Source organism: Mustela nigripes, chromosome 4, assembly GCF_022355385.1.
Source record: "Mustela nigripes isolate SB6536 chromosome 4, MUSNIG.SB6536, whole genome shotgun sequence".
Lineage (NCBI taxonomy): Eukaryota > Metazoa > Chordata > Mammalia > Carnivora > Mustelidae > Mustela > Mustela nigripes.
The window spans coordinates 183277746-183300956 of NC_081560.1; the positions used below are offsets into that span (position 1 = coordinate 183277746).

Consider the following 23211-nt stretch of genomic DNA (forward strand, 5'->3'; position numbering starts at 1 on the left):
TGACAAGAACACAGCAGGGGTTAAATAAAGGACAGGTATCATTATTAACAACACCAACTTAGCTGAGGTCTAGAAGCCTCCCTTCCCCACGGAGTGGGGGGACCTCTCTTGGGTCTTGCAGCCCAGACTACGCATCTGCTTGCTGGGTTACATTCTGTCTGGTCTAGTGCTCAATCTCTGTAGTGGTCACGGGTTTTGGGTTTTTTTTTTCCCAGCCACAAGTACCAGGTCTGTGTTTTCTGATATGTCCCCAGGGCCTTATCCAATGACGAGGAACAGCAGGGCCGCCCCAGCAGACCCAGATGTATATGAACTATTTTAAATCCACTCAACAACTTCATGGCCTTTGTCACTGGACGGTTTGTCCACGAGCGTGGTGTCACTTCATAAAGGCTGAAAGAAGAGAGGAACAGAAGGGCACAGGGCGCACAGTGCAAAATCCACCCAAGGGGGAGCTCTGGAGGATATCACCTATTTGTTTGCTCGAAGGCAATGCTTAGATTAAAGTTATCATGCCCAGCCCAAAAAACTTAGGGGCCAGGAAATAATGGACAGCTGGGTTTATGCAGAGCAGCACCCAAACATCTCATCCCTTAGCAAATCTACTTTAAAAGACAAAGCCAAACACATAAAATAATTAATAAGTATTAATTAAATACCCTTCCAAAGAAAAAAGAAGTGAGAAAAATAAAAATAGAAAAATAAGTAAAAAGCAAAAAAAAAAAAAAAACAAAAACAGAAAAGAAAAGAAAAAAGGAGGTAAATTGTTTTAAAAAGATGAACTCAGGAGATACTAGAAAACATCAGTTTAAAACTAAAAGGCAGGGTCACATGGGTGACTCAGTCAGTTAAGCGTCTGCTTTCAGTTCAGGTCATGATCCCAGGGTCCTGTGTTGGGGATCCCTACACAGCAGTGAGTCTGCTTCTCTCTCTGCCCCTCCCCCTGCTTGTGCTTTCTCTCTCTCCTGCTTTCAAATAAATAAATAAAATCTTAAAAAAAGAAAAGAAAAGAAAATGCTCGAGATTAGGTACAGATAGCTGAGGACGTCTGATAATGTGTACCAGTATAAATACTTATCTGATTAAAAGGAAGTGATAAGACCCAGTATACCTCAAGACAAGAGCTTAAGGAAAAGTGATTCCAGAACATAGGTTCTCAAACTCCACAGCACGCCAGAACCGATTGGGTTGGTAAACATTCAGATTCTTGGGTTCTCAGGTTCTCTCTGCTGAACCTGTGCGTCCGAGAGTTTGGGATGGGGCTGGGGCAGATGCTCTCTGATGCTAGGCCCTGTCAGGTCTCCCTCTGGGGAGGCTGTTTTCTCACTCCCTGGGCTGAACATACAGATTTTAACCTGGCTGTACTTCTCAGGTTGCTCCAGGAGGGACATCAGAGGACCCACAGAAAACCTATGGAAAGGACATTCTAAGAGAAGCACCGTGCAAGGCTTGCCTCCGGGGCAGCTGGATGGTGAGTCAGAGCTGGTCCATCCCCTTGGCTTGGAGGAAGCAGGGCCAAGGGCGGGTGGCCCATCCAGGGTTGTAGGGAAATGGAGAATCTGTGAATGGCCCTGGGGTTGCATGAGTAGCTCATCCCTGAAAATAAAGGAGTCCCATTTCCATTTCTGTTTCACAAGACAGGGGTCTTTATCTAATTTCATGGTTCTGACACATGAGAGACTGACTTAAAAGTCCCTCTCTCAAGTGCTCTTAAATGTTGGGGTAAGCCAAAATCAACCCCCAGAGCTTGCAGAATGGGAAAAATCCCAGGTTCCCTCGGAGACATGGGGTACACTCCAGGAGTCTGATCTTTAGCAAACCTCTCGAGAGATTCGAATACGCAGGGTCTGTGAAGACCAGGCTTTGAGAAGCCCTGCTCTGCCGCCTCTGGGACATAAGGAGCAGGCCGGGGCGGGGGCGGGGGTGGTGAGTGGGGAAGGGGTGCAGGGAACGGCCAGATGTCAGCAGCCAGCCCTTGGGAGATCCTATCAGCCTCCTCAGCTCTCTGGTGACAGTGGGTGAGGGGTAGAAAGTGACCATTGCCAGCTCGTCGGTGCTCCCTCTGCACAGGGCAATTTAGATGCTTTTGGTTCATTGATCTCTCTTGAGGCCTGTGCACTTATCACATTCCCCATCATTTACAGATGAGGAATGGGAGGTGGGCGGACCTACACAAATTGTGTAGCTAGTGAATGATGAGAGCAGCAGCAAAGCCAGAGCCAGCTGTGCACCTCCGTGTCCCAGTAAGCCCTTCCCGCCCCGAGCATTGGGAATGCCAGCGAGCGATGCCCAGCAAATGCTCAGAGAGTTCAAGTGTGGGTGCGCACTGGTCGGGCTGCAGCTTCCTGGGGAGTCCAGCAGTGTGGGTGCTTCTTGCACAGCTGTTTTCCCCCAGCAAGCTCAACTTGGCACTGACAATAAGAGTGACACGTGAAAACGGTCCAAGCATCCAGGAGGTATTTCTTAAGCTGCTCTATCAAGGAGCCCAGACTTGGAGAGTTCCTACCTAAGATGTAGATGTTCTTGCCAGACCAGAAGGGAGGATCCAGAATCAAGTGCTTCTGAAAAGACCAAAGCAAAGCCAGATGTCCCGCTACACAGCCCTCCCGTGGTTGACACCCCCCCAACAGGAGGGCCCTACAGAGATAATGAGCTAGGTGTTCCCTGCTGCCCCTCCCTGATGGGACCCCCAGGAAGCTGTACCGGGTTTCCTCCATGGTAAGATAGGGACAATAATACCCCACAAGGTAGTTGTGAGTCTCTAAAAGATGTCTGTTGTGAAGGACTTAAGCCGGTGCCTGGAGCCCCGGTGGCCCTCCATGAATAGGTTCAATGTCAGGATGAGGTCGCTGGTGAGGAACGTGGTGACTCCACCAACACTCTGGGTGGGGGGACTGACTCTCTCCCAAAGACTGGCTCGCTGTGCAGCTCGTGGAAGGCTCTGGCAGGTGTTCGGGCCGTGTCGAGGTGTACTTTGAAGGCATATGGCACACCGTGTGTGACGACTTTTGGGACAAGAAGGAAGCACAGGTGGTGTGTCGGCAGCTGGGCTGCGGGACAGCCGTCTCCGCCCCGGGAAAGGCCCACTATGGCCAGGGCTCAGGCCCCATCCTTCTGGACGATGTGCAGTGCTCGGGGACTGAGGCCAATCTGGGACAGTGCTCCCACGCCGGCTGGTTCACCCACAACTGTGAGCATGGGGAAGACGCCGGTGTCACCTGCCTGGGTAAATGCCTTCCTCTCTTCTCTGGGACTTGAATTGCCATTTTTTCCCCTCATTCATGTCCTCGGTATCTTCCCAACACAGCCAGACACCTAATCTTTTTTTTTAAAGATTGCATGATTGGTTGATTGATTGATTGGAGAGTGAGAGAGAGCACACAGAGGGAAAGGGAGAAACAGAGTCCTCACTGAGCAGAGAACCCGACATGGGGCTTCATCCCAGGACCCCGGGATCATGACCTGAGCTGAACAGAGGCTTAACCCACAGAGACACCCAGGTGCCCCAAGGACACCCCAAATCTAACCCCCCCCAATTTTTGTGTCTATTTGAGAAGCCAAGGTTAGCCTATTACAAAAAAAAAAAAAATCTCTAGGTTTGAATCGAAAAGGCTTAGCCCAGGCGCAGGACGGACTACATCATTGCAGGTCGCAGTGCAAGATGAACGCGCGGGTCTCCTTTTCCAGAAATTACTTAAGAATTTCAAGACAGCAACAGCCAACAGCAGAGCATTAGAGCTCCGAGTGGGGGACCCTGATTAATAACAGGGGCATCGAACATCCTTAATAAATGTGTCCCCCATGCCTCCCCTTCCTCTTAATTTGTGTTTTTGCACATTACTTCTACTTTAACACATGGAAACAATCATATTAATAATAGTAGCACCCCAAACAATGGATTTCCTCCCTCCCACCCCCACCCCCCAACTATGAGGGAAGACACCTGTTAATTCTGATCCTTCACGTGCACTTCCTAGCCAATGATGCTGTGCCAGATAGCTCTGCTTTTTGAGGACCTCTATCTTCTAGAGACCAAGTAACCATGTTTCTAATAAGCCATCTCTGCATGATGGGGCAAGTTCAGGGGTCAGGAGCCAGTGGCAGCCCCCTCCTTGATCCTTAGCTGCCAAATATGGCAGAGTTGGAGGAGACCACTCCCCCCTTCCCCAGATCATCCTTCCAAACCTGGCATGCCAGAAAACAGATTCTAAACGATTATCAACTAGCCAAGAGCCAAGCACTCATGCATTCAGAAAATTTGCAGAAGGCTTGGCTATCCAGCATTGAACACAACGTCCCTGTCCCGTGGGATTGACTTCTAGACTATTCCACGTGCCAGCTTCTGTCACAAAGCAGCAGACTCCCCTCACTTGGTGGTGGTGGGGACCAGAACCTGCCCTGCTGGGACCTTTCCCACTGCAGGTGACTCTGTCTTGAGAGCTAGTTAAATGGGTAGAAGAGAATTTCAGTCCATAAAATCAACATTCCCAAGGCCTCTTCCTGCCTTGCAGGGGAAAGGCAGCCCCAGCCCCTCTTCCTGAACCCCTAGAACCCACTTTGTGAGCTTCCTGTGAGTCCCCGGGACACACAGAGTTGACAGGGTGTCATCTTTGCCTCATCTGGGCACTCCAGGCAGCCTAGAAAGTTACAGGAGGACTCAGCCAGTCTCTTAGGCAGCAGGTCCTTGGGTACAGCCCCTTGAGGGGAGGATGGGTCTGAGAACAGTCTAGTTAGCAAATTATCATAAGAATCTGACTTCAGGAGACGCTTGGGTGGCTCAGTTGGTTAAGTGTCTGCCTTTGGCTCAGGTCATGATCCCAGCGTCCTGAGACTGAGCCCTGAGTCAGGCTCCCTGCTCAGCAGGCAGTTTGCTTCTCCCTCTCCCCCTGCTCTTCCCCCTGCTCATGCTGGCTCTCTCTCTATCTCTTTATCAAATAAATAAATAAAGTTTTTTTTTATAAAAAGAATCTGACTTCAGGCAATTTTAAAAACACTTTTAAGTATAGTTTTAAACAGTTGGTCTCAACTGGGGATGATTTTGTTCTCCAGGGGACTTTTGTCAATGTCGAGAGACATTTTGACTGTGACCACTAGGGGGTGGTACTGGCATCTTAGAAGTCAGGGACACTACTAAACGTCCTACAACACAGCCCAAAATATCAATAGTGATGTTTCTTAAACTCTACTCTGGAATCAAGCATGTGCAGTTGATTTTGTTTGTTTTAATAGGTATGTATTAATAATGAACTGATGGTGAATTAATTATTGCTTTACTAATAAAAGCAAAGGTGTTAATAGTTCCTTCCTCGAGCGTTAACCTCAATCCAGATTTTTTCCATTAATTTCCTCTAATTAATCTACTGATTAAAGTTGTTTGAGTTTATCATTTGGGGGGAAAGAAAATCTAATTTATTTCAAATATGATATTTTGACAGATTTATTGGCTCTTTATTATAACCTTAGCATGTAAGGTATTCCAAATCTGAATACACTGAGTCACTTGATGGTTGTGTGTGAACCCTGTTGGGGCATGGAGCAGTTTCCAGTTTTCCAAGCACCTTCCCTCTGTTACACCATTTCATCCTCACACAATTCAAGCAGGCTTGTTTCATGATCCTTGTTTCATAAATAGGTAAACTGAGGCTCAGTGACAAGGTTAAGTCAAGGTCAAGTACCTTGGCCAAAGTCACATGGCAAATATCCAGGCCTCTGGATTCCACCTCTGGTGCTGTCCCCTTCACTAAGTATGCTGCATGCTGGAAAGCACCCTGACTCCAGGCAACATTGGCAAATGTGCCAAGTTGTCTTGCTGCTCTGAGACAACTCTGCCTCACTCTTCCCTCATATTTTAAGCCCCTCACCCATGCATGTGCCCCAAGCCCGGCATGCACATGTGTGCCCTTGAGTAGAACCACCCTAATTTATTTAAACCAGCACCTCCAGACCCACCTTCCAACATCACCAAAACTGAATGTTACCTGGGGAAATGAGCGATTGACCATATGATGAAGGAATGAATGTCCATGTGTTAATGAGCTCCCATGTTCTTCAAACAAATGCCCCAAACATCACAGCCAGGGTGGCCTGCCCTGAGCACAGACTCCTTTGGAAACCATTTATCTTCAAGAGTCAATTAGAGTTTTATCTCCAAGTTACAACACAATCATATTCATCACAATATGAAAACAAGTGTTTAAAATCTTCCACAGAAGGTAACGTTGGTCACCTAAGACGCACCTGTCTGGCCTGCAGGTGTTCCCACCCCCAAGGTCAGGGAAGACCCTTAAACAAACCAACCTTAGTTGAGTGTACTGGGCTATTCCTGAGCATAGAGTTCAGACCAAGAAGTCTGCTCTTCAGCGAATATTGAAAATAGCATAAAGGTCTTTCCTTCCAAACTTCCTTTTTGGAATAACCACATAGAGCACAAATTCCAGGCTGAACTCTTTCACTAGGATCATAGCACAGGGAGAACAGCCGATCCATCCAGCAAGCACAGGGCATTCCAGAATGTTTGTCCTCTTTCATGAAAGACTCATTTTATACAACTTTCTTTTCTTTCTCATAGAATATGAACATGAAACTTCAGGAGCTTTTGGTAAGAATCACACTGCAGTATATCTTTAAGGGAACGTCCCCAAATGTCCCCAATCCTCTGATTTTATAATACAACCCATGTGGAAGTGGGGGAGGGCAGAAGACAAATAATGAATTGAATCAAAAGAACTCAACCAAGGAAAGGGGGGAAAAAGGCAGCTTCTCTGCTTTATCTATGGCAGAGAGGAAGCCTTTTCTGCCCAGACTGTTTTGTTCTCATTGCCTAAATGTATTTCAGATAGTTATGGACTGAGGATACAAACGTGATTTAATAAACTATCATTCAAAGTTACAGCTGAACTGAAATTATATTTTTAAAAAACCTAACTTCAGATTTTCAGCAAATTCAAAAATAAATGGAGAAAAGCTCACCCTAAAAGACCTAAAAGACTTCCTTAGAAGTCTCTTTATAAGCCAGAGGCGTACACTCCTATAAGCACCTGACCCTTCTGTCTTTCTGGCAGAGGCACGTTCCCACAAGGGATCCAGTTCTTTTGAACAAGGTGTGAGTGACTCTGCGCTGCCCAAATACTCAATCACGTTTCACGTGCCACTGATCAGAACGAACCTGTTGAATCCAGTCCCCAAGTTATGCCCGTACCTCAACATCTACTCCATGCGGTCGCCCTTAGCTCAGTGTCTGCCCCGTGAGCCCACCATGTCCATGCGACGCTCCCCGTAAACTTGGGTGACGTCTTTGGGATGGTAATGACACCTCAACTCTTCTCTCGTCTCTCAGATGCTGAGATCCTAACGCCATTCCCTGGCGGTGAGTCAAGGTTTTCTACCTCTTCATTGCATGTGGTTTGGTGGGTCATGTGCTAACACACAGAATGATTGCACCTGGGGAATCTCTATGCGTCCACCTCACTCATAAGCCTCTGCTATTTTCTAATGAGCTGGGGAGCCTCTGCCTTGAACCCCCACTCCCATATATACGCTCAAAACACTACAACCACCTCCCCCTCTGCCTCTTAGCATCTAGCATAGTTGTACATCTAAAAACTTAATTTTGGATTTATGCGATTACTTCCCCCAGTCCCTGCAAATTAGACTTCAAACTCTGTGACAGCAAAACCAGGTGTGCGCTGTGAACTGTGACATCTGCAGTGCTGTCTGGGGTGACCCGGGGCCTGTTCCACAAATATGTGTTATGGGTGAATGCAGAATGTGTTCCTTCTCCTGACATGTAGTGTTTTTGTGTCTCTGAAAGACTGGCCACAATTGCAACTGGTGAATGGCTCAGGCAGATGTTCTGGACGTGTGGAGGTTTTCTACCACGGCCAGTGGGGCAGGGTTTGCGATGACCACTGGGACATGAATGAAGCTGATGTGGTGTGTCGGCAGCTGAACTGTGGCCGTGCCCTCGCAGCCCCTGTGAAGGCTCAGTTTGGTGAAGGAGAGGGCAAGTTTCTGCTGGATGATGTGGACTGTACAGGAAGAGAGAGTTTCCTGGGACGGTGTCCCCATTCCGGCTGGTCTGTCCATAACTGTGGTCCTGGAGAAGACGCCAGTGTCGTCTGCTCAGGTAATAGTCGCCTCTCTCTCCGAGGGTGTTCATATCATTAAGTGGGTGGCATCTCTGCTAATCCCCTAGTGACGCTTGCATCTGTGTAATCACAGACCATCTCTGGCCACACGTATGAGCTGAGAGTAAAGAGACGCTGGTAATTCAAGAGCTTCACCTTGAGCTCGGGAATTTCCAGCCACAAGATGTTGAAATGGATTTTTTTTTTTTTAATAGAGAAAAATAGTGGAAGATCTTAGTGGTTCTATTACGAGGACTAGATTTCAAAATGACTGATAAAAGACAATGTAAGTCGACAGGGACATTAATCACTCACTGAAAGCCATCTACCTTTCTTCAGGACACTGTGGGACTAAAAAGTAGTTTTTCCCACTAAAAGTTTGCAATCTAAGGAAAGCGAAGAAACTGGGAGTTTATAAATTAGAAATAGCACAGAGTTTTGTCCTGTTGATGGTGAGTCCAGGCCATGTATTGCTAATCACAAGTCTTCAACCATCTACAAATTACCGTGATCATTCCAGACCAGAGTTTTTCAATCTCAGCACTACTGATGTTTGTGAACGCATGATTCCTTGTGGAAGGGGCTGTCCCATGTCTATGAGCTCCTACCATTATCCCTCACCTGAACCAACTGAATGACCCCGCTGCCCCCAGCGCTGGCCACCAAAAATGTCTTCAGACATGGTCAAATGTCCCTTGGAGCATGTGGGATTGCTTCTGATTGAGAACAACTGGTCCAGACATAATTTCCACCAAATGCATGACTGGCATAATGAGTATTATACTACCAATGCTGAAGACATAAATGCTCATGCCAGTGGGATATAAAGGAAAAAACTTAGTGGGTCTAGAACAGTGAACTTCGTCACGTGCTAAAAATTTCAATTGTACCCAACCAGAAAGACCGTATTCATATGACACTAAGGTAATTAGCAAGTTAAGTCAATTCAAACAGCAAAAATATTGGGGGGGGGTGTTATTTTGTTTCCATCTACTTTTTATTTCTCTCCCCCCCCCTTGACTTGGCTTTGTTTTATTTCGATTACATAGTTGGAGTTGTGGTTTAGAATCCCATCAAAGCAGTCTATTCTACAAAGCCACTGGGTTCCTCCCCATTTCATGTGTGTGTGATGAGTGTCTGCCCGTTCCTGAGAGGTGTTATAGTCTGCAGGGCAGAAACAGCACAGGCACATCTGGGTGAAGGTGTGTTGTTAGATATACTGTATTAACAAACATGGTTCATTAAAATCATCTGAACTAAGGCAGGGAGAATCAAAATTTTTATATATGAGAATCACATTCTTTCATGTTAAAATTCATTTTGAATTGAAGTATCTATGGAAACAACTTCCCTTTTCCAACATAAGTCTTTCTTCTCCCCCATATTCACAGAGACTGAGTACTTCAAGCCTGCTTTGGGTAAGTGCATGCTTTTGTTTTATCGACATGCCATTTTTCATTCTATGTGGTACCTGGCAAGGTAATACGTAGATCATAAAAGAAAAAAAGGGAATAATGGTGGAAGGGTTTGGATTGCCATATTTTAACAATCATTATTTGCCATTTGCACACTCCTGGGCTATTAAGATGATGCTACCATTAAACTGAAAATATGGTTGGGCCACTTTCTTCCTTCAACAAAATTTAGCTTGATTTTCATTTCAGTCATGAGGGTTTTAATGTATTCTCTGGTATTGATCTTTTCACCCAGTGGAATTGCAGTTAAAAGCATGGTTAAGGAAATACCTTGGTAAATTATTTGTGTAGCCTGTACAACTCTGCAGCGTATGTTCTTTCCCACTGTGTGTCTTTTATGACTGGAGGACGGAGTGAATACTTTCACACGTTAACAGCCACTGAATTCTCAACCCCTCTCCCAACAGAGAATGCAGAGGAATCACCCCCAGCACCCCAAGGTAGGAAGTATTTTCATGTTGAATTTGCAGTATTTGTCCTTTCTTCATGCAAATTTTCCTTTTGGCTTAAAACCAGAAGGTTTTTTTGGTTGGTATTGCTGAAACAAACTTGAAGGGAGCAACATATTACGTATTTTGTACCTAGAAGATCAATTTACCGGTGTACTAGGAAACTGGTGAGTTCTGAAACTAGCAAACCCCAGGGGGAAAATGTTCAAGATAAGCCTGTGTAACCAGCCCCAGTGGGCCCTGGGATGAGGGAAAGACAATGGGTTTACAAGAGGAGGTTTGAGTTGAAGTTCATCTCCACCCTTGCTTCGTATGACCCTGGGCAAGCCACTCACTCCCTTTTTTTAAAAAAGGAGATAAAAACACTTCACAGAGCTCCACTTGGGTTAAAATGAAGTCATGTTCATGGAATGAAAACAAGAGCCAAATTTCATTGAGTGCGAAGGATATCCTGGGCATTTTTCTAAGACCCCGGCCTGCACAGTTGTTTCATCCTCTCATTCCGGGATCAAGAAAACTTCACTGTAAGAGTCAGACAGGAAATCTCCCAGGCTTTGTGGCTGGATGTTCACTTCTCTGTTTCTGCTCTGCTGCTGCTGCATGAAAGCAGCAGCCAGCACGGTGGGTAAGCTGCTGGGGGGTGGCGGGCGTGCCTGCCTTCCCCCAAAATTTACTTACAAAATAAGCACTGGACTGGATTTGAACCACAGGCTTCAGTGTCCCGACTCCTGTTTGAATGAATGAGTTCTAAACACTTTGCATGCATGACTTACTTAATTTTCACAACAACCTTATGAAGTAGGTATGATTATAATTCCTGCTTTATCTTGGTGAGAAAACTGAAGCATAGAGAAGCTAGTCAACTCGCCCAAGGCCAAGAAGTTAGCAAGAGGCACAGTTGCTGGTCCGTTAGATTATGATACCTTGCTTGGCTTTCATGGAGGGTTGATGTTAAAAATAGACACATTCTTCCTACTCAGTTAATTTCTTGAACCAGAGGCCATCCCACCTGTCCGCTTTCCCTCATTCCACACAACCAGTGCCTCAGAAACTTCTCAGGCTCTACGTCCGAAAGGTATGTTAAACCCATTACCATCTCCCAACTCCGCTGTTAAAACGATTCTCCTAAACTTCAGCATCTCAAATTACTGCAACGACTTTCTAAGTAGTCTTCTGCGTTCTCTCCTCTCCATCACACATGGAATCTGTTCCTGGCACAGAAACTAGAATTGGCTGGTAAATCACAAATCAGACCGTTCCTCTTAACTCAAAGCCCTCCAACGGCTTTCTGTTATATTTGGGAAAATGTCCAGATCTTTCACAGGGACCTGCAAGACTTGACAGGATCTAGTCCTCGTCTGTTTCTGACCAGTGAGAAAACACCTCATCTTGGGCTGTGCTCCCTTTTGGGTTTTTTTTTTCACCATCCCTTGAAACTGACAAGGTAGTACTCATCTTAGGGTCTTTGCACTGGCTCTTCCCTCTGTCTGGAATGCTCTTCTCCCAGATTTTTCCTCAGCTGACTCCTTGTAATCAGGTCTCAGCTAAGACATCACTCCTTCAAGAGAATTCCCCCTGAATATGCAATCCAAAATAGATTCCCTCTTAGTCATGCTCTGTTTTATCAACCTCTTCCTTATCTCTTCGTAGTACCATTTGGGATTGTCTTCAGTTTCCTTTTGTTCACCTGCTCCTCACGTGCCCTTGCCACTCCACTTTCCAGAATGTGACTTTTATGAGAGCAGGCATTTGGGCAAGTTTAAAGATTTTATTTTATTTATTTGACAGACAGATCACAAGTAGGCAGAGAGGCAGGCAGAGAGAGAGGAGGAAGCAGGCTCCCCGCGGAGCAGAGAGCCCGATGCGGGACTCGATCCCAGGATCCTGGGATCATGACCTGAGCCGAGGCAGAGGCTTTAACCCACTGAGCCACCCAGGCACCCCGGGCAAGTTTATATCAGAGCCAAGGACAGTTCCTGGCACGTAATAGGTTCTAAATAAATATCTACTGAATGAAAAAAACAATAGACACATGCTAGCATGCTGCCTCTCGTATAAAACTGGCGTTGAAGGCAACGTATTAGTCACTATCCTGCTCAGTGATCCTCAAGCAAAGACAATAACTTCATTTAGGAAGAGATCACTTATCAGGCAATTCTGCCTCCTACAAATTATTTATTAAGAATAATTCCATTGTGTGGGGCACCTGGGTGGCTCTGTGGGTTAAAGCCTCTGCCTAAGGCTCAGGTCATGATCCCAGGGTCCTGGGATCGAGCCCCACATCAGGGTCTCTGCTCAGCAGGGAGCCTGCTTCCTCCTCTCTCTCTCTCTGCCTACTTGTGATCTCTCTGTGTCAAATAAATAAAATATATATTTTTTAAAGAATAACTCCATTGTGCACCATGATTTCCATCTCCCTTCAAATTCCAGGAATTTCAAAGCTTAGCCAAATAATCAGTTCTAATAATTAGCTAAGAGTTTTGTTGGTTAGTTATTGGCTGAATTAGTTAGTTGGTTGTTTTCCTGCTAATTTCTCTTGTCCACATAGTCACTAAACTTGTATTCCTATTTCTCTGGTTTTGCTATGCAGATATATATGTCCTACTCTCAATCACTGGAAATCTGTGGGAAGGTATATTTACTCAGATTAATAGAAATTTTAACCAATGGTCCAGGAAGAACATATCATGCCACTGGTTCCTGTGGGAAGCATAAGCTGAGAAAGCAGGTCAGAAGAAGAGAGACCATGGCCTTCCTGCTTACTTGTTGTTGGGAACCCCTGAACAGGCAGGGGACCCCAGCTTCCAGGAATCCTGGCTTGCTCTTGATGTGTGGGCACCCTGAAGAGGTACATATTACATATGTACATGTTTACATATGTAATTATGTATGTATTACATACGTAATATGTAATAGCATCACATATTAAAGCTATTACCTCCAGAATCTCTTCAAAACAATCAAATCAGCAAATACTTCTGAGATTCTATCATGTCCAAAGGACTATATTTTGCCAGTTCACTATGTTTTTTAATTATTAACATGTAATGTATTATTTGTTTCAGGGGTACAGGTCTGTGAATCATCAGTCTTACATGATTCACAGCACTCACCATAGCACATACCCTCCCCAATATCCATAACCCAGCCACCCAACCCTCCTACTCTCCTCTCCTCCAGCAACCCTCAGTCTGACATTAAGAGTTTCTTATGGTTTGTCTCCCTTTCTGGTTTCATCTTGTTTCACTCCCCGCCCCCATCCCTATGATCCTCTGTCTTATTTCTCAAATCCCTTATATTGGTGAGATCATATGATAATTGTCTTTCTCTGACTGACTTACTTTGCTTAGCATAATACCCTCGAGTTCCATCCATGTCACTGTAAAGGGCAAGAATTGGGGTTTTTTTATGGCTGCACAATATTCCATTGTGTGTGTGTGTGTGTGTTTACACACCACATCTTCTTTATCCATTCATCTGTTGATGAACATCTAGGTTCTTTCCATAGTTTGGCTATTGAAGACATTGCTGCTATTAACATTTGGATGCACGTGCCCCTTCGGATCACTACATTTCTATATTTAGGGTAGGTACGCAGTAGTGTGATTGCTGGGTCGTAGGGTAGCTCTATTTTCAACTTTTTAAGGGACCGCCATACTGTTTTCCAGAGTGGCTGCACCAGTTTACATTCCCACCAACAGTGTAGGAGGGTTCACCTTTCTCTGCATACTCGCCAACATCTGTTGTTTCCTGACTTGTTAATTTTAGCCATTCTGACTGGTGTGAGGTGGTATCTCACTGTGGTTTTGATTTGTATTTCCCTGATGCCAAGTGATGTAGAGCACTTTTTCATGTGTCTGTTGGCCATCTGGATGTCTTCTTTGTAGAAATGTCTGTTCATGTCTTCTTCCCATTTCTTGATTGGATTATTTGTTCTATGGTGTTGAGTTTGATAAGTTCTTTATAGATTTTGGGTACTAATCCATTATCTGGTATGTCATTTGCAAATATCTTCTCCCATTCTGTGAGTTGTTTTTTGGTTTTGTTGACTGTTTCCTTTGCTGTGCAAAAGCTTTTTGATCTTGATGAAGTCCCAATAGTTCATTTTTGCCCTTGCTTCCCTTGCCTTTGGTGATGTTTCTAGGAAGAACTTGCTGTGGCTGAGGTCCAAGAGGGTGCTTTGTAATAGAGCTTGAAATCTGGAATTGTGATGCCATTGACTTTGCTTTTCTTTTTCAACAGTCTTCTGGCTATTCAGGGTCTTTTCTTTTTCCATATAAATTTTAGAATTTTTTGTTCCATTTCTTTGAAAAAAGTAGATGGTATTTTGATAGGGATTGCATTAAATGTGTAGACTGCTCTATGTAGCCTAGACATTTTTACAATATTTATTCTTCCAATCCATGAGTATGGGACGTTTTTCCATTTCTTTGTGTCTTCCTCCATTTCTTTCATGAGTACTCTATAGTTTTCTGAGTACAGATTCTTTGCCTCTTTGGTTAGATTTATTCCTAGTATCTTATGCTTTGGGGTGCAGTTATAAATAGGATTGACCCCTTAATTCCTCTTTCTTCTGTCTTGCTGTTGGTGTATAGAAATGCAACTGATTTCTGTGCATTGATTTTATATCCTGACACTTTACTGAATTCCTGTATGAGTTCTAGCAGTTTTGGAGTGGAGTCTTTTGGGTTTTCCACATGAAGTATCATATCATCTGCAAAGAGTGAGAGTTTGACTTCTTCTTTGCTGATTTGGGTACATTTTATTTTATTTTATTTTTGTTCTTCTTGTCTGATTGCTGAGGCTAGGACTTCTAGTACTGTCTTGAATAGCAGTGGTGATAGTGGACATCCCTGCCATGTTCCTGACCTTAGGAGGAAAGTTCTCAGTTTTTCCCATTGAGAATGATATTCACTGTTTGTTTTTCATAGTTAGCTTTTATGATATTGAGGCATATAACCCCTATCCCTACACTTTGAAGAGTTTTTATCAAGGAAGGATGCTATACTTTGTCAAATGCTTTTCAGCATCTATTGAGAGTATCATATGGTTCTTGTTCTTTTTTTTATTAAGGTGTTGCATCACATTGATTGATTTGCAGATGTTGAACCAACCTTGCAGCCCAGGAATAAATCCCACTTGGTCATAGCAAATAATCCTTTTAATGTACTGTTGGATCCTTTGGCTAGTATTTTGGCGAGAATTATTGCATCCATTTTCGTCAAGGATATTGGTCTATAATTCTCCTTTCTGATGGGGTCTTTGTCTCTGAGATTTGTAAATTTTACTATTAGATGATGGGGTGTTGACCAATTTTTATTGATTTTAAAGGGGGTTCTTTGTGCCTCTTGGATTTTGATTCTTGTTTCCTCCCCCAAATTAGGGAAGTTCTCTGCTATAATTTGCTCCAATATACCTGCTGTCCCTCTCTCTTTTTTTTTTTCTTCTTCTGGGATCCCAGTTATTCTAACATTGTTTCATCTTATGGTATCACTTGTCTCTCAAATTCTCCCCTAATGATCCAGTAGTTGTTTATCCCTCTTTTTCTCAGCTTCTTTATTCTCCATCATTTAGTCTTCTATATCACTAATTCTCTCTTCTGCCTCATTTATCCTAGCAGTGAGAGCCTTCATTTTTATTGCACCTCACTAATAGTTTTTTTTTTTTTTACTTGGTCAGATTTTAGTTCTTCTATTTCTCCAGAAAGGGATTCTCTTGTATCTTCTATGCTTTTTTTTTTTTTTCAAGCCAAGCTATCATCTTTTTAATTATCATTTTGAACTCTAGTTCTGACACCTTACTAATTTCCATGTTGATTAGGTCCCTGGCAGTTGGTACTGTGTCTTGTTTTTTTTTTTTTTGTTTTTGTTTTTGTTTTTGTTTTTTAAGTGAATTTTTCTTCCTTGTCATTTTGTCAGAAAAGAATAGATGGATGAGAGAAAAGAATGCTAAAAGTGTAATAACGACCCTAAAAAAAATATGGTAATCAAATCAGAAGAGACCCAAATCTGGGGGGAGAAGAAAAGAAAAATGAATAAATAAATATATATAGATAGATATAGATATAGATACAGATATATATGATTAGGCTGGTGAATAGAACAGAGCCACACACTTGATTTGGGGTGTATTTTGGTCTGTTAGAAGAAACTGTCTCCCAAAATTTTAAAGAAAAAAAAAGTGTGTTTGTGTCTGTGTGTGTGTGTGTGTAAACATGGAGAAGGGATGGATGACTAAAAAGATGAAAATTTAAAAAGATTTAGGGGTGCCTGGGCAGCTCAGTCATTAAGCATCTATTTTCAGCTCAGGTCATGATCTCAAGGTCCTGGGATCTAGCCCCATATCAGGCTCCCTGCTCAGCCAGAAGCCTCCTTCTCCCTCTCCCACTCCTTTCTTGCTATCTCATTCTCTGTCAAATAAATAAATAAAATCTTTTTTAGAAGATTTTAAAAAAGGAATTGAAAAAGATAAGCAGTTGGTTGAAAAAAGAAAAAAATAATAGGAGAGAATGTGATCAGGCTGGAGACTAGAACAAAGCCATACACTAGATTTAGGGTATATTTCGATCTATTAAAAAAAACTCTATCCCACAATTTTTAAGAAAGAAAAACATATGTATACAAAAAATAAGGTTAAACACAATGAAGGGATAGAATATGACTATAAAAATGAAAATTTGTGAAAAAGATTTTTAAAAAGGTATTGAGAAGATAAAATAGTGAAAATAGGTTAAAAGGGGAAAGAGGAAAAACTAAAAAAAATAGAAAAAGAAAAAAATAACGAAAATTTTAAAAATTTAACTTTGAAAGACTAAAGAATCATGGGGAAAAAGTCATGAATTCTATGTTACTTTCCCGAGCTCTGGAGTTCCGAGTTCTCATTGATTGGTGAGCTTGGTCTTGGTTGGCTGTTCTTGCTGATCTTCTGGGGGAGGGCCCTGTTGCCATGATTCTCAAATGTTTTTGCCAGAGGCGGAATTGCGCTGCCCTTGCCAGGGGCTGGGCTAAGCAATCTGCTCTGGTTGACTCTCGGAGCTTTTGTTCTGAACGCTTTCCATAGAGCTTTGGAGGATAGGAATGAAAATGGCAGCCTGCCAATCCCAGGCCCAGAGGAGCCAAGAGCTCTGGACCCCACTTCTCAGTGCGGCCTCGGAGAGAAGCAATCAATCAATCCCTTCCAGCTCCCTGGTCTCCAGCTATGCTCTGAGCTCACCCGGCCTGTGACCGAGCATTTCTGTTTCTGGCACATGACCCCGTTTGGAGTCTCCAAACCCAGCAGACTCCTGCTGGAGGAAGGGGGGATCTCTCCAGATCTGCCACTTCTGGGGTCACTGCTCAAGAAGAACAGTGGCCCAACTGTGCCTTAGATCACATTTAAGGTAACCCCAAGGGCCCTGAGAGTTCACTGTTCAGCCCTGTCTCTGCAGTCAGTTTCCCCACTCTAATATGTGGCAACTCTGCCACACTCAGCACCCTGGGTCTTTCTGCAACCCCCAGGGTCTTGAGACGACACTGTCCCCACGAGGGCTCCATCTCCAGCTTAGCCTCTGGAGCAATGTCCCTCAGTGGAACAGATTTCTAAAAGTTCCAGTTCTGTGCCCCACTCTTCTACCACTTGCTGGGAGCCGGCTCCTCCCCCTGCGGTCTCTCTTCCTTATGTCACCTCAGATTCACTTCTCCTCACGTCCTACCTTCCAGAAAGTGGCCGCTTTTCTGTTCCTAGAATTGCTGCTTTTCTGTTGTATTGCCTGATGATTTTGTAGGTGTTCAGAATGGTTTGATTACTATCTAGCTGAATTCCTGGAACCAGACGAAAATTAGGTCTCCTGCTCCTCTGCCATTGTGCTCCTCCCCTCCCCCCGAGAGTTCACTATATTTTACACTTTCATATTTGGACCTGTCTCATTGAAGATTTGTTGAATATCAGTAAGTATGTAAAGTAAAAGCTGTTCAATTTAACTGAAGAAAAAACAGGTCCATTTATTTGTACCAATAGGAGATGGAAATTCAGCAACCATATTATCAAGTAAAAGAATACTTTTGTGCTGTTTTCTCTGGGAATATTTCTGATTACCCGATCAAATTCAGAAAAAAAAATGAGTCACTGTTGAGTTGTTTTGCTGATTGACTCATTATAACCTGCCCCTTACTTGTGAGTATCTGTGGAGCTGATTTCCAGGGTGTTGCCATCAATTGATTCACTAACTTCTTTTTAAAAAATGAGCTTACAATGCCATTTTTTGAATAAAGACTAGAAACCATTTTGAACATAGTGTTCTTCTAATTATCTTTAATTTCATTTTGGCCAGCTGCTCTGAGAATATCCAAACTCTTTTAACTTTTATAAATGATATGTCTCAAATTTTCTTTGGAGGAAGCATCATTTGGTTACATGTAATATTTGATTATTGTAGGTGTTTTGAATGGCTGCTATAACAAATTGTTACTTAGTGGCATAAATAACCCAAGGATATTATCTTGTCGTTCTAGAGGTCAGAAGTCCAAAATAAATTTCACTGAATTAAAATCAGGATGTCATGCGGCACCTGGGTGTCTCAGTGGGTTGAGCCTCTGCCTTCAGCTCAGGTCATGATCTCAGGGTCCTGGGATCAAGCCCTGCATCAGGCTCTCTGCTCGGCAGGGAGTCTGCTTCCCCCTCTCTCTCTGCCTACTTGTGATATCTGTGTGTGTGTGTGTGTGTGTGTGTGTGTGTGTGAAATAAATAAAATCTTAAAAAAATAAAATAAAAAAATAAAATCGGGGTGTCAGCCAAGCTATGTTCATTCTGGAGACTCTAGAGGAGAATCCATTTCCTTGCTTTTTCCAGCTTCTAGAGGTGTTCGAATTCTTTGGCTTATGGCCCCATTTCTCTGTCTTCAAAGATAACAGTGTAGTGTTTTCAGATTTCTCTCTGAATATCTTCTTCTGCCTTTGTTTCCTCTTTTAAGAATGCTTGTGATTACAGGGAGCCCACCTGGACAATCAGGATAATGTCCTTTATCTTAAGACAGCTGATTAGCAACTTTAATTCCATCTGCAGCCTTAATTCCCCTTGCTGTGTAACAGGATATAGTCATAGTTTCCAAGGATTAGGATGTGGACATCTTTGAGGGTCCAGTATGCTGCCCCCCCCACACTTAAATACAATTCCATAGTTGCTATGCTCAGTGGCACAGAGGTGGACACATCTCTGAATGTACACTGAAATATGGTGACCCAGAAAGCAAGCAGAGAAGGGTGCGATAAAAAAGGGGTAGCTTCTACCTGAGTCAATACAAGAAGAAAAGCAATGTTGTCATCCACGGTTGTTTCTTCTGTCAGTGTTCCTAAGGGATACTCCAGTAATTCCCAGGGCTACATAGTGTGCAGAGTCAGGTCTGGAGATGGGAGACATTGTGGGATTGTGTGGATTTCTGGAGAGTTATCATGCTGGGATAGTACCTATCACAGCCGCAGAACCACACGTCAGTAACGAAATAGGCTGAGACAGGAAACAAGCAGAGAAAACCCATGGAAGTCATTCAGGGGGCCTGACAGTCCAGACCACCACCCAACTCTCAGGGCGAATATTCAGATCCAACACACGTCGTTCTCATCACAAAACACCAAACACCTGCACCAAAACATCGAGGATGGGAGGGAGGGAATGCAGCTGACTGAGCTGGGGATCCTCGGGACCGAGGATCAGCAGCTGAGAGGTGACCTAGGCTCTATCACTTATGTTATGGTCACTTCAAAGTTGAAGGAAAATGACCCTTTGTGAGATGACAGAGAGTCCCTGGTCGTCCACATCTCCAAGCCGTTGTGAGTGGTTACTTACAGCTAACAGACGTTTCTTCATTACAGTTCTACCTACTGCCAGCTCAGCTCAGCTCTCTCCCGTGACTCTGGCACGTCGGACATTGCCAGGTAGGACCCCCCAGGCACCCCTCGGCCCCACCCACTACCACTACCGCCATTACTGGATTTCTGGCTCTTCTTGTCATGAGAGTGAGGGGTTCCGCCACCACCAGTAGACCCTGCTGATGTTCTGTTTGAGGCTGAACGACTCGAGAAGGGCCCTGAGAGAGCTGGGATTTCATGCTGTTCGGCTTCATTTTATGTTTATTACCCATGGCTTTACAACCAAAAATCATCATAACACGTTTCACAAATTTCCCATGTTTCACAAATGTAAGGAGTAAGAGGAAAAGAGGTAGGGGTGTGTGTGTGTGTGTGTTTGTGTGTGTGAGAGAGAGAGAGTAAGAGGGTGATAGTACAAAAAGCGTCACCTTCTATCTACATTTTGAATTTAAGAAAGACAGCATCTGGCCTTATGTCTGGAAAGTGTCCAACCTGGAAAGACTCCATTATTTTCCGTATCAGTGAAAGGGACACCCTTCCTAGTCATGGGGAGTAGTGGTCACAATTATTTTATCATTGGGCTCCTGGATGCTGACTCATCTGTAACTATTGACATTTCAATTATACCATCAAATAATCCATATTCTGCCAATGATGACAACAACCCCGAAGGAGCCCTCATACCTGTACTGTCCATGTGACTACTGACTCCTTGAAATGTGGCTCCACAGAACAGACACCTGCTGTGCGTGTCCAATACACGCTGGGTCTTTCAAAGACATGATATGATAAAAAGAATGTAGAATTCCTCTGATTAACATCTTTATATTGACTACATGTTGAAATGATAATATTTTAGATATATTGGGTTAAATAAGACATATTGTTGGGGCGCATGGGTGGCTCAGTCAGCTAGACATCCATCTCTTGATTTCAGCCCAGGTCATGATCTCAAGGTTGTGAGATCGAGCCCTGCATCAGGCTCTGCGTTGACTGTGGAACCTGCTTGGGATTCTCTCTCCCTCTCCCCCTCCCCCACCCTGCTTACACACACATGCACAAAGGCATGTGTACTCTCCCTCAAAAAAAGATATATTGCTGAAATTAATTCCACCTGTTTCTTTTAACTTTTTTAAATGAGGCTATCAGAAAATTTTAAATTACATATGTGGCTCACATTTTCTTTCTAGTAGACATGCCATCTTATGCCACATCAGACAGCCTGACATGAATTTTCTTATCTGACCTTCCCAATACCTGGAGATGGAACTTCTATCACCCCTTTTTCTGAACGGGAGAAACTCATGCTCAGCTAGGTCAGATACTGTCCCCAAGGTCAATGGAATGATTAATATAGACAATCTGACTTCAAAATCCTAGAGCTTAATCTCTGAACTATCTTAACTCTCTAAATTGCTTTAAAATCCTTAAACTACTGGGAGCCTGGGTGGCTCAGTTTGTTAAGTGTCTGCCCTTGGCTCAGGACTTGACCCAGGGTCCTGGAATTGAGCCAGGCATCAGGTTCCCTGCTCAGCGGGGAGTCTGCTTCTCCCTCTCTCTTTATCCATGCCCCCCTCCCCCTCTCATGCCCTCTCTCTCTGTCTCTCTCAAATAAATAAATAAACAAAATCTTTTAAAATATACTTCAGTGTAAGCATTTTTAATAGTTTCTAAAGAAGACTGACCGGGCATGTTACCTATTTAGAAACCATAAGGATCCATTTGTAGCAACGGAAGCTGAGAGTCAAAAGATGGGCTAATATCTGAACCAGGCCTGCATTTATTTTCTTATTCTTCCATTTCTCCAACACCCACATGTCCACTGCCTATCAGTGGTCCACTAGGACTCCAGTGTCTCCCCCCTGCACACCTTGTCCAATCTTTCCCATCCCAAGCTGGCAGCAGTACTCCCCCTTCTAGATTCCCAGCTCTGTGTCTGTCCTCACCTTGAGCTTTTATTCCTCTCCTGATTGTTCTTTGTATCCACTTGTTGCTCCAATGACATGGTCAGCTTCTTGGAGCAGACAATCCACATGCTTTTCATCCATGACATTGTCTCCACCCTCACTCCAGCACCCCCCTCCCCCACACAGTCTCAAGAACAAGGCTCACTCTCTGACGGGCACTCCGTGTTTGTTAAATGAAGAAATAAGTAAATGCTTGGATAAATGAATCCCATCTGACTGATCTCAGGTTGCGTATCTATGTCTCCTTCCAAATATTAACAAAAGAGAGATCAAACACATTAAATTCTTATATCTTTTGTCTAAGTGACTAAGGATTCTTTTGAAATCTGAGTGACATATTCCATTCACTTGCCAGTACAATGCTCAGAGCCAAGTGCTGGACCACGGGGTTTGGGGCCACTCTCTCCTACCTCCCAGCTGTGTGGTCCTCACCAGTTTTTCTTTGCCTCTTTGCACTCAGTTTTCTTATTGGAAATGGGGGTAATAACTATGCATTTCAAGGAGTTGTGAGGAGTGTATCAATGAGTTTGTGTAAAGTACTTTGAGGACAGTGTGGTGCAGCCATGTGATGCGTGTAGCCGTGTGATGTGAGTATAGGCTTCTGTGCCTTCAGGTGTGTCCTTGGAACAGCACTGTTCAAGGAAGAAGGTTTCTGCTCCATGATTTCTAGGTTGGGTAATTAGGATACATCATTCCTGCTCTTTGCTTATAGTCATGGCCATTTTGTCCAAATTCCTCTCCCAGCACCTGGAAACCCCCAAATTACTTTCTATCTCTACAGATTTACCTGTTCTTGATATTTCACATGAATGGAGTCAAGCAGTGTGTGGTCTTTTGTGTCTGGCATGATATTATCAAGGTTGCTGTTCCCTTTAAAATTCTCTATGTTGAATGAGCTCATATAGAGCTAATTGAATTCTTCTCTTGGAAACATGAAGCAGATGGAAAAAAGTCCTTCCCTTTCTATTTGGTGTCAAACATCAGGGGTCATTTTCCTTGTGTTTTTTCCCCAACAGCACTCTCAACATCCACCGTCCCAGAAAATGTTAATCGCCCAACCACATCATCAGGAAGGCCAACAAGCTATGAGCTACAACCCCCCAAAATGGGTATGATACCTTGTATTTGCTACTCGCAGCATTCAAACCCATAGGAAGGATGAACTAAACCTTAGGGCCAGGGAAAATCCACAACCAAGAGATCCAGGGGTAATGTGATGCCAGTGTTAGATTCCATACCAGATTTTATGCTCAACTTTGTCTGCCTAGCTCATCACTGTCCCTCTAGCAGCTATCACAGTGGTTGGCACACAGTAAGCACCCAACAAAGTTGGCCGAATCAATAAATGAATG

General features: G+C 43.8%; 1 protein-coding gene across 1 annotated transcript in view; it reads left to right on the top strand.

The window, feature by feature from the left end:
• Window positions 1–23211, top strand: part of LOC132016487 (deleted in malignant brain tumors 1 protein-like) — a 218964-nt gene that overhangs the window by 108000 nt on the left and 87753 nt on the right. The window contains 5 exon segments of the mRNA XM_059397731.1: window positions 2206–2237; window positions 2929–3226; window positions 7062–7244; window positions 7337–7366; window positions 7811–8150. Of these exon segments, the coding sequence (XP_059253714.1) occupies window positions 2206–2237; window positions 2929–3226; window positions 7062–7244; window positions 7337–7366; window positions 7811–8150 (883 nt within the window).